Here is an 11,036-nt window from a genome sequence, read left to right on the forward strand (position 1 = left end):
CAACGGCGGTGTGCCGGATGTCTCCCCGTCGCTACCCGCCGAGATTCAAGACTTTCTCGGTAAATGTCTGTGCCGCAATCCGCATGACCGCTGGATGACGCAGCATCTGAAAACGCATGCCTTCCTGCAATGTTCTAAAGAAAACGTATCGCAGTGGGCCATTCCGCGAGCAGCCAAGGAAGAAGCAGACATTTTTCTCTACCGTAACTGCAGCCGACTTCTTTAACCCGCATACTGTATACTGCGCACTGCTGATCTCATCCGTTAGCATTCACAATATTAGCTTTTTTTCTATTACACTGATTAATGTTTTCCTGTTAATGATTCAGGGATGATATGTGCCCGCAATTCGCCTTCGCGCCTACTGTTAGCGAATTTCTCGAATTCTTAGGAAAATCAGCACATTACCCCAGCTCGAACGGGGATCAGACACGTAAAAACTTGCGAGTGCATGGCCCGATGCTGGTAATTGATCTTAGCAATCTAATTTTTAAAGTGTGCAGTAACCATTAAACCTGTTTAGTGGTCGGCACAATCGATTACCACTTATTGGCAACTGGATTATTGAGTGAACATCGAAAGTAAAATTGAAGCCGTAAACACCGTAATGCTCGATCAGCTGCAAAACCGTAGCACATGCTGATCTACAGAGAAGTGTCGGGAAATGGAACATAAAACACGAACGCGCTCATGCAAAAGCCAAGCTGACAGCGCTAAAATTGCTAACTTTTCGATTCCACGAATCTTGCTCGCAAACGTGCTGTATAAAGGTCATTCTTACATAATTCGGCTTATTATCCCTAGTGCTGTATCAATTATGAGCGGTTAAGGCTAGTGGAATTGGAAGATTTAAAGCACAGTCAAACGAAGGGGAATGGTGTTGCTGTAGGCGCAATGAACCGACCACCGGAACTTGCGGTCCCGTAACCGACGGCGGTGACGGCAGAGTTTCTGAAAGATCGATACTTCTACACAGCTAGGTGCTCGTTATGGCTTTATTTTAATTCGACTTTCGTCGCTTCTCTTCAAGTCCGTCAAAATTACACATTGTGCACTTGAACGTCCATGTCCAGAGAAGGAGATGCCTGAGAACCCTCGTCAGAAATATCATATAGTTTAATAACATTTTTTGAATTAGCCTTAGATATTACAGATTACCTCCTTTTTTATATAAAACTTACGAATATGAAACATTTAGATATGGATATCAGATACCATTTTGTATTTATTTCGGCATGTTTCACATAACTAGTTTTACACAAAAAAACTAACATCCGAGACATACTTTTTCATGAAAACACCAACATAATTATGTAAAAAAATCGAATTGGATAATGCGCTAGAAGCATAAACGGAAAACTGACAAGAGCGATAGAAATTGCAGAAGAGCCAGCATGGACAGCAGTAGCGACTACTAAATGCATAACAAGTTAATCATCGCCACGATGGCAAGGACAATCATGGACGTCGACATCCACGCACTTCCCGGTGAATTCGCGTCTTGCAAGGGATCTGGAGAGCAATACTTCATCTGCCCTGCAAAACATATAAATTGTGAACCATCAGCATGGTTATTTTACTTACAATATGATATTTTCAGATGCACAACAATTGCACTCAAGTGAACTACTTTACTTGAACGCAATAGATGCTGCATTCAGATCTACTGCATTCAAGGACGGTCATTTGTTATAGAAAAGCGCTGCAAGTTAGGACTTTTAATGCACCAGCAGCAAAATTGCTGTGCATGTCGACATGCAGTTTTCAAACAAAAATCTTAAATTAAAAATCTGTGTTTTCGTTAACGGAGCATTTGGCTAATGAATAAAGCGAATGGAAAAATCGACACTTTGACATAAACATTTTGTATTGTTTTAGAACCAACTGCAATGGTCAGGACAGTGCAGCAACAACGCATTAAATTCATTTATTATTTTTTAAAATTTATTATTTGACAAACATTCAGAAAAACGGCAAAAACAAGTTAGGAGACCTCATATACGCACCACCAATTACGCACTGACTGCCGCTTTAGAAACAGGCATGTCGACATGCAAATAAGCGATAAGAAAGACATATGCATGTCCACAAGCAAATAAACAATAAAAAGGCTTATATCAACTCAAATTTTAGTACGTTAAACTTGTCCCTGCTGCATTTTGAAATACCTAAAAAAAACGTCCTTAGCAAAAATCTAGTTTCTGCTCGCTTCCTATGTTTAAGGTATTAAAAAGGACTAATATTCCCTTGAATCGAAATTCGTTGTATAGTTTGGTAGCTGGAAAATAGCGCTTTACTTCACAATTGCATTACCTGTTGCTTTGCTGCATGTCCTCATGATCATGATCATGCACATTTGTCCATCTAAGCAGAGCCTCCCAAGGATCTGGAAATAAAACGCACACAATAATTTGACACGTGCTATCTTTATGACTTTTAAATTGGAAATTTTTCGATTATCTCTTACCCTAGAACTGGTCCAAAATTGCTGTGGGTCCTCGCAGCATTGCAGACTGTGTCGAATGTTGCACTTTATCCATTAGCATGCCGTGCGTGACATTGCCACATAAACCACTGTCATGCATAAATATCAACACTAGCAGTGTTTTTTAAATGTTTTGAAATAAAATTTGGCTGTCGACAGCCATAAAAAAAACGTCAAGGATTCAAACAAAATACAAGAAACCAATTCAAAAGCACAGATAAAAAAGTCGAGAATTGCCATTACCAAAACTGGCTGTCAAAATCAGCTTGGGCGCAACGGCTCTGAACGTGAACTTGCGGTGAACACTGAAACTGCCATGCAGCCAATTAGAAGCACCATGAAAGTAGTCTACAGTGAGCGTAGTCGGCAGCAAAATGCAGCCACCACGTGGGCAGTGTCAGGTATTTTGTCGTTAACGTTTTGCCTCCAACCAGGTAAACTGGAGCAGTTTGTTTTTTGTTTCGAAGGACTTTTGCTTCTTTTTTGCGATTTTTGCTTTTGAGGATAATTCTTGTCGGTCGACCGATCATGTCCTTGCACAGGAACTATGTCTTTGATAACTGATTACTTAACAAGGTTCTGCAGAAAAGCTTTGATGCTCTATAGCGGCGACACATGGATCAAAATCGCTTTTTAGGTTATGTGGCGAGGCGAGGCGATCAATGTCGGTCGACCGACAAAGCTTTCTCTTTAGCTGCAATATCCTAAATTGTTATTTGCAATGAACCAGAACCGCGACGGTGTCGGGACTGTTGGCAATTAACATGGGCGGTCGTAGTGCTGATCTTGGAATCTGGCTGGTTTATTTTTTTTATTTTTCTGGAATTGTTTCTTGCTAAGCGAGATACTGTTTACTTGCATGACGGTCGACCGACAAAGCTTTTGTTCTTTTGTTCTTCTTGTATTGCGTTTGCTTCTGTTTAACGTTTTGGCTAAACAGTTGCGAAGACGCGGGTACGAGTTTGGAATAAATTTTGTAACTTCGATACGTTTTCGTATTGATATAAATTATTACATAAGATCTGCTGCCAAAATCATGCCGTCGGCACATTTTATGATAAACGGCTTAACATTTGAGGTATGTTGATACAGTTTAGAACAAACTTTTTGACGAGGGGAAACTGGCATTGAACCCAGAATTAAACCACGGCCAAGAGTCGAGCGGCTTTCTGTTTATGTAGACAGTAGAAGTGAAAATCAGTTTCGCCAAACTCAGAATACCAAAATTGATTTCAACCTGAAGGTAAGGATGCTACTTCCTGCTGGCTGGGATACATTCAGGATGTCTTTGACAAGAGCTACCAATAACTTTGGCTAACCATCCATTTAGGCTGACTGGTCATCGTGCTTGGAGCCTACCGCAGCACTCTCAATAATTTTACAGATTATTGACATTAATTCTGCATCTGTTTTCCGAGCGCGCAATTTGCAGACCGATGTTATGGCCGATTCAACATATGGTTACGAGAAGCAAAATTTTATCAAAATCATGAAACATATGGTTACAAGAAATGAGCAATTTTTATTTGTAACGTAACTCTCCAGTTTTTGTGAGCTTTGCAGAAACCGGAGAGATCAGCTAATTTATCAATAAACTGTTCATTTCTCGCCTCAAATGGGAGAAGATGCTGCCAAGATGTGCGCCGAAGTGTCAATGCCCAGTGCCGACACTGCTGTTGTCGGGATCGTAAAAGGTCATGTTGTTGTTTTTGCAACGCTGTGAATTACTGTATGAGTAGATTTTGGTTTGACTAATTAGTTATGGAAGTGCATATACCGTCAGAAGGAAGCATACACGAGCGTATATACCCGCACCGCGACAGTGTAAAAAATTGTCACTTGTGAATCCCAACTTGCTCAATTTTCACCCGCATGCTCTTTGGCACCGGCACCCGTCACCGCATCAGAACCGTTCGATTAACATTTAATTATGAGTTGACCCTTCCCTTATCTAGCTGCTTTGACCGTAGACCACAACAAACACGGAGACGAGTGGCAGCCAAAACTATTTTTATCTAACGCTAAAATACTTGAATTAGTGCAGCCGGCGACAAGATCGGTAGAGGAACAGATCAGCTTCCTGTGTGTCGCATGCATTTGCAGATGCGCAGACACTTTCCGACAAAGTCCCGTATCTCGACGGGGAGCAACGGAGAAACAGCCGGCACACCGCCGTTGCCGGCAAACATCAACACCGTCACATTCTCCGTCAGCAGAGAAGGAAGGTGCCACGCTCGTACACTTCTTCGCCGCGTCGGTCGAGAGCCTTGACGCGTCCGATGCCGGTGATTTTAATTTATGGGTTGCTTGGTGCGTCGGCCGAGGTCATTATGTTGGCGTCCCGCAAATTGCAGTGTGCGCAGCCGTGGTCATGCAGGTATTCCAGACCGGGAACTATGTTGGCGGATTATGTCTTGCACTTGTACCGTGGCTACTCCGGCTAGAGTGTTGGCTCGAGTACATCTTCTACAACTAAAATAATGTGTTGTTAAAGGAATTATTCCGGCCGACGGATAGCCGATACAATTATTCATCTGATTATTGAGCAACACTTTTTTAGTTATTAATTTTAACTGAATTTGCGAGATTACTGAAATCTTTGATATACAGTACTAAAAATCTCTCCCATAGTGCGAGTAGTGCATCTCCTTTCATACGAGTACTTAGTTTACTTACTGTATGTACAGATAGATGCAGCCTTGCCGCGCGAAATTCGGACAGTTATCCAAATTTCTTAACTGTCACCATTGAAGTCTATAAATTTTATGGCTTCGTAGTTTTTACTTGATGGATTCTTATTCCACAGCGACGTACTGAATTACTGTATATTTCTAGGCATGAAGCTGAAGGACAGGAAACGGGAGCAATAGTTTTACTTCATTTACAGACCATCGAATTATTTTAATTTTATTGTAAGAATAACCTAGGCACCACCTTCGAAGGCTCGGCGATGACCTTGCGTAAGCCTAACACAATATCCGCCTCTGTTAAGTACTAGTAACGCTATGGGTAAGTGCATGCGTGCCTCCTAACTACTACGAGTAGTACATCTTCATACTGCAAATTACTCCACGAGAAGACTTGTCAGCCCCATTTCGTCCATTAACATCTACCAGTTCCAGATAGACTGACAAGAGGGCAGACTGCTGCGCGTGAAACGCAGAGTTGTATGATTGAATATGATGCACACGTGGCGTGGGCATGACTAAATGGCGTGGTGCGCGTAAATGGCGTATTCAGAATCGATATCGATGTTTGCTCAGTTGCTCTCATTTTTTGGTTCTACAATTATGGTACCGCACTGAATTTTGAAGTCCTTCAGACCTGCAACATATTCATATACACGATTATAAAACTGTAGTTAGCTAATGTTCTCTGACAAGGTTTAGCCTTGAATTTTTATTGAGTGCCTTCTATCGACAGCCAGCTGTACGAACCTCATGTCATGGCTTCCGGGGGATCTACGAAAGAAACCGAGCTTCTCTTTCGACTTTTTAACGGTGTTTACGGATCAATTGACAAAGGCGTTTTAACCAGCACTAGTGAATACATCGCTGTTAAGCATATTCGCCTAGATTTCCACCAACCTCAGCGTGAACTGCAAATTCAACGCTTAAAAGCCAATTTCGATTTTACCGCCAACTTGCAGCATCGGAATCTGGTACGGCAGATCCATCATCAGGAATGTGAACACGACACGGATTTGGTTGTCAATACTGCGCCTGAGAGATATGAGGTCATAACGGAGTTCAGTAAAGGTAACACTAATATGCATCTGCCGATTAATATGTCACAGCCGATTCTCAAAACTCTTTTCGGAAATATCTGCTGCCTACTGGCTTACTGCGTAGCTGAGTGCCCCCAAGTTCCCACACGACCGAATAACGCAGCGGAATTTTGCAGTGGTTTCAAATCTTGCTGTAAAAAAGTTTGAGATGAACTTCAGATTTGTAATTACACAGAAATTTTATTACAGATAAAAATCACAGATTGTTTTACGAAACACGATCAGATCGTGTCTTTCTAAATGCTTAGACAGATATTGTATAGCGTAGAGTAGAGCGGTAGAGGGTATGGCCGTATGGCACAGCTTCTACTCTTACACTATTTCCGTAAGTAATTTTTGCCATATTTGTGATGTGCATGTCGGCTTGCCCTTTTTGCGGCCCCAAAATGTTGCCTTGTTGTCAGTTACGTAGCACTGTGTTTGATTGTTTTCGTGAAATTGTGAACTACATGTATTGACGATCTTGAATTGTACCAACCACAGGACAATAAAGGCTGAGACACTCAATAACATGTTATTTTATTTTTATGCCATCCGCAAAACCGTATAGTTTTTACAATAGTACAACACTGTCAAGATTCGAATTCTAACACAACGCATTCTAAAAGAATGCGATGACAAAACTCAGAAGCCTTGGGTCCGTGATAAATTGACTTTTGCAGGAGAAAATCTGCATGATTTTGCGAGTACGAACGATATAACCGCTGTGCAGCTGCAAGACATAGTCGGCCAAATAGTTTGCGGAGTGGAGTATCTGCATCAGCAGTTGTACGCTCACCGCGACTTGCGCGGCGCCAACATCCTCATCGCGATCGGCGCACTGGGCGCCCTTCAGGTCAAACTCACCGGAATGGGACGCATCAGCGACGCGCTGGATCGCGGCGACGGCAAGAGGCAGGAGCGGGGAGCGTGGATGTTTTGCCGCCGGAGTGGATCCGCTGCGAATACGCCGTCGATCAGTCCCTGGGCCGGTCCTGCGAAGTGGCCCTGCGCGGCGATATGTGGAGTCTGGGTTGTGTCGTGCTGGAGGTGGTAAACGGCGGTTGGCCGGAGTTCTATCACGAAGACGGCGACGGAGAGCGGCGTCTCCTGACGGACGACGTGAAGGTGCTGCTGTTTGTCGGTAACGGAGGTGTGCCGACTGTTTCCCCGTTGCTGCCCGTGGAGATACAGGACTTTGTCGGCAAGTGCCTGAGTCGCAGTCCATGTGACCGCTGGATGACCACGGATTTGAAAGCCCATGCGTTTCTGCAGTGCTCCCAAGACAACGTATCGCAGTGGGCTTTACCGCGACCGGCCAGACAAAACGCCGACATCTTCCTCTACCGTGATTGCAGCCGACGACGGTAAGTTAAACTCTAAGCTATGCACTGGCGATCTCGCTAACTGTTGACTTCTGCGTTAAATGTAGCGTTTTCCAGTTTTGCACCTAAAATTTTGTTTTCTATAATATATTAATAGTTTAGTATTATTGCTTGTTTGTTCTAACAAAACTGCTGTATGTAGGGCACGATTCGCCTCGGCCCTCCGCGTTGTTTCTCGTCTACCGGCTACCGCCAAGAATAATTTATCGTATAACGTATAAAAATGGTATGTACATAAATTACATTTACTGTATATGCCTAATCTACTGCACGAAACCTATCCACCCAAGAAATGGCTGACAAATAGCATTTAGAAAACAAGTGTTATCGATGTCCTAGGCAGAGTGGACGAAAACTACTAACCGTTTGCATGCGAAAAAAAAATTGAAACAAAAACACTATCGATTTCATGGTCATCAAATGTAAGATGGCAAGAACAACCCGTGACAAATCGCGGGTTTTTGCAAAGGCTTCTATAATTCTCAGTAGAAATGGCGAAGCGAAGCATTTTTATCAAACGATCTACGGATTTAATGGCAACGCGACCATGCATCGGTCCGGAACGCACCTGAGCCTCAAAGGTTAAAACTATATACGGCGACATGTGCTGAGCGATCTCGCTAGAATAAAAGATGCAAAATTCCTCGAGCAAAATTAAGAACATAGTTTCCGCAGTGTCAAATAAGTTGACAGAGCATTTGATCTTTGGATAACTCATGAATCTCGGCACGCAAAAACACCTAAAGATGGTTTCACGGCGGACGTAGTGAGCGTCGTCTTCCATTTCGGAGTCTCGGAGGAGCCGGAATCGGTTCGCAATTCATTTCAGGTGCCACGTAGAGCATTAGCAGGCCAAACCAAGCGCAACGCCACACCCTTCCGAAGTTGCGACAGTCGTTCATCAGGGTTTTTTACCGTTTTGCGCCTGTACCAAGGGGCAAGTCTGGCCTTCCCATCGACAATAATGGCACCGTTTTTCGTCACTATTGTCACAGTGGAAAGGGTACTCGCACATATGCTCACGGCTTACAGCATCGTACCGCTTAATCCTGCAATTTAATTTAGGTTTTAGTTTTCCTATCCCTGTAACCGTGTTCCCCATCCTATCGGTTCAATATCCGCGAAGGCTCATTAATTTTCGTTCCAAAAAACTGGAGTAATGTTCTTATTACTACAGCACAAGAGCAAACAACTCATAAAATGGGACTTGTGCAGCGTTGTGACATCACTGTCTGGCCGCTATCAATATCGACTAAGTATGAGTTGATCGATGTTATTTTCGAATTTTTGGCCGTAAACCACTAGAAAGGTGAAGGCGAACTGCACCAACAGCAGCTCGTAATATATAATACTGAATTATTGCAGAAGAAGCAGCAATTCCATGTGCCAGCGGCTGAGATGGCCAGCAAAAGGCTTTTCGCTCACAGTACTCGGCTGCAGTCCGCTTCTTGTCTGTTAGGTGGCGGCAGGGTCCATTGCGCCACAACATCCCTGGAGCACTGCAGAAACTGATGCCCTTTCAAGTCCTTAGTCATCCAGCGGTCACGCGGGTTGCGGCTAAGACACTTGCCGACAAAATCCTGTATCTCCACAGGTAACAACGGGGAAACATCCGGCACACCACCGTTTCCGACAAAGATCAGCACCGGCACATCCTTCGTCAGGAGACGCCGATCTCCTTCGCCATCGTCTTCGTAGAACGCCGGCCAACCGCCGTTAATCACCTCCAGCACGACACAACCCAGACTCCACACATCGCCGCGCATGGCCAGTTTCCGGGATTTCTCCGGGGATGCGGGAGCGGTGCACTCAAGTCGGATCCGTTCGGGCGGCACAAACAGCATATATCCCCGCTCCGACGCCGCTTCGCCGCCGCGATCCAGCGCGTCGGTTATATGGCCCATGCCGGTGATTTTCACACGGGGAGAGCCCAGTCCGTCCACCGAGATCATTATGTTGGCGCCCCGGACGTCGCCGTGAGCATAGTTCTGTCCATGCAGATAGTCTAAACCGGCGACTATCTGGCCAACTATGTCTTGCAGCTGCAGAGCGGATACAGTGTTCGTACTGACGAAATCGTGAAGAATGCCCCCTGCAACAACAAAATTTGATTTTTCCTGGATCTAGTCAAGCACACCCACCGCACATATGCTACTAAAAACAAGGCGCAAAATTGATCGAGGAACACAGTAATTATGCCGTTGGCAACCTGTTGCAACTTGCGACACCGATTAGTGAATACGTTTTGAGCTTTTAGTGAACCGCCTTCAGTCTTCATACCCTACGGTAGTTTGAATTACGTGCCACAACAACCAGTCACATTCTGCAATGCCACTTTTGCTCCGTAATTGTGCGATTGATTTCCGTACATTTATCAGTTATTGAGATATGACGAATACCAACAGTCACCAGAGACAGGATTTCGAAGTCAGCGGAAGTGGCAAAAAAACGTTTTCACAGCCATTCGTGGAATTAATTTGATCATAAGCCAGCTCAAAAACAGGGCATATGGTCGAGTTAATACAGTACTCCCGTAAAAGTGAAGTTGTGCAAAGTAGTGCAGCATAAAAAGATTTGCGAAACATGCAAGGGAAAACCAGCTAGTATGTCCGGAAGTCCTAACTGCGCAGGGTGGCAGTTGACCTGACCAGTGCATCTCCCATAGTAGACGCTGATTTCTAAGTACTTGTAATGCTGCGCCATGCGTTGGTGAGCAACACGATAATACATAAGTACATACCGATAATCCTCGTACTATTAAGAAGCTGAGTTGGAAATAATGCATTCGTATCCGTTATGAATTTTTAAACATTAATCGATTCGGTGGGACTCAAAAGCGAATGCCCAATAGTGAATAATCGTGAATTGGCAGACAAGAGTTTTGGCAATTGTCAAAGTACTTCGATTTATTAGTCATATTATTATATTTATAATTATATGGTAATTTTGTACTACCTTGGAAGAACTCAGTGATGACTTCATATATTCCAGGCTCATCATCCGCATTTCTGCCCTGCTGGGATTCCTGATGATGAATCTGGCGTAGCAGACTGCGATGATGCAAATTGGCAGTGAAATCGAAATTCGCTTTTAAACGTCGAATTTGGGAATCACGCTGTTGTTGCGGGACATCGAGTTGGATATGCTTGACAGCGACACACTCATTACTTTTAGTTAACACGCCTTTGTAGATTAATCCATGAACACCGTTGAAAACTACTTCACGAAGTTCCACTGGGATCTTCGTAGATTCTGCAGAAGCCATTGTTTTTACATCTTGCACTACTGCCAAAAAGAGCACCAGAGTTCTTACTGTGACTGCTGTCTATGTCGTACACTGCCACCAGCGTGCCATGAATCATCAGCATGACGCTCAAGTGAGGTACCTCTGTCTCTGTGA

The 11,036-nt window shown here is 43.9% G+C and overlaps 2 protein-coding genes and 1 long non-coding RNA gene across 3 annotated transcripts; 1 reads left to right on the forward strand and 2 right to left on the reverse strand.

The window, feature by feature from the left end:
* Positions 1-1,407: 1,407 nt before the first annotated feature.
* Positions 1,408-2,579, reverse strand: LOC129599016 (uncharacterized). Its single transcript, XR_008691851.1, has 3 exons — positions 2,468-2,579; positions 2,314-2,386; positions 1,408-1,536 (listed from the first exon to the last, which is right to left on the reverse strand). It is a non-coding gene; the product is annotated as an uncharacterized LOC129599016 (long non-coding RNA).
* Positions 2,580-5,787: 3,208 nt separating this feature from the next.
* LOC129599005 (probable myosin light chain kinase DDB_G0275057) lies at positions 5,788-7,611 on the forward strand. The gene is made up of 2 exons (XM_055497121.1): positions 5,788-6,243; positions 6,935-7,611. The coding sequence occupies exons 1-2, from the start codon at positions 5,931-5,933 to the stop codon at positions 7,306-7,308; spliced, it is 687 nt and encodes a 228-aa protein (XP_055353096.1). The 5' UTR covers positions 5,788-5,930; the 3' UTR covers positions 7,309-7,611.
* Positions 7,612-8,793: 1,182 nt separating this feature from the next.
* Positions 8,794-11,036, reverse strand: LOC129599001 (uncharacterized). Its single transcript, XM_055497117.1, has 3 exons — positions 10,950-11,036; positions 10,592-10,888; positions 8,794-9,728 (listed from the first exon to the last, which is right to left on the reverse strand). The coding sequence occupies exons 1-3, from the start codon at positions 11,002-11,004 to the stop codon at positions 9,058-9,060; spliced, it is 1,023 nt and encodes a 340-aa protein (XP_055353092.1). The 5' UTR covers positions 11,005-11,036; the 3' UTR covers positions 8,794-9,057.

Source organism: Paramacrobiotus metropolitanus, unplaced genomic scaffold, assembly GCF_019649055.1.
Source record: "Paramacrobiotus metropolitanus isolate TYO unplaced genomic scaffold, Prichtersi_v1.0 Parri_scaffold0000134, whole genome shotgun sequence".
Classification (NCBI taxonomy): Eukaryota; Metazoa; Tardigrada; class Eutardigrada; order Parachela; family Macrobiotidae; genus Paramacrobiotus; species Paramacrobiotus metropolitanus.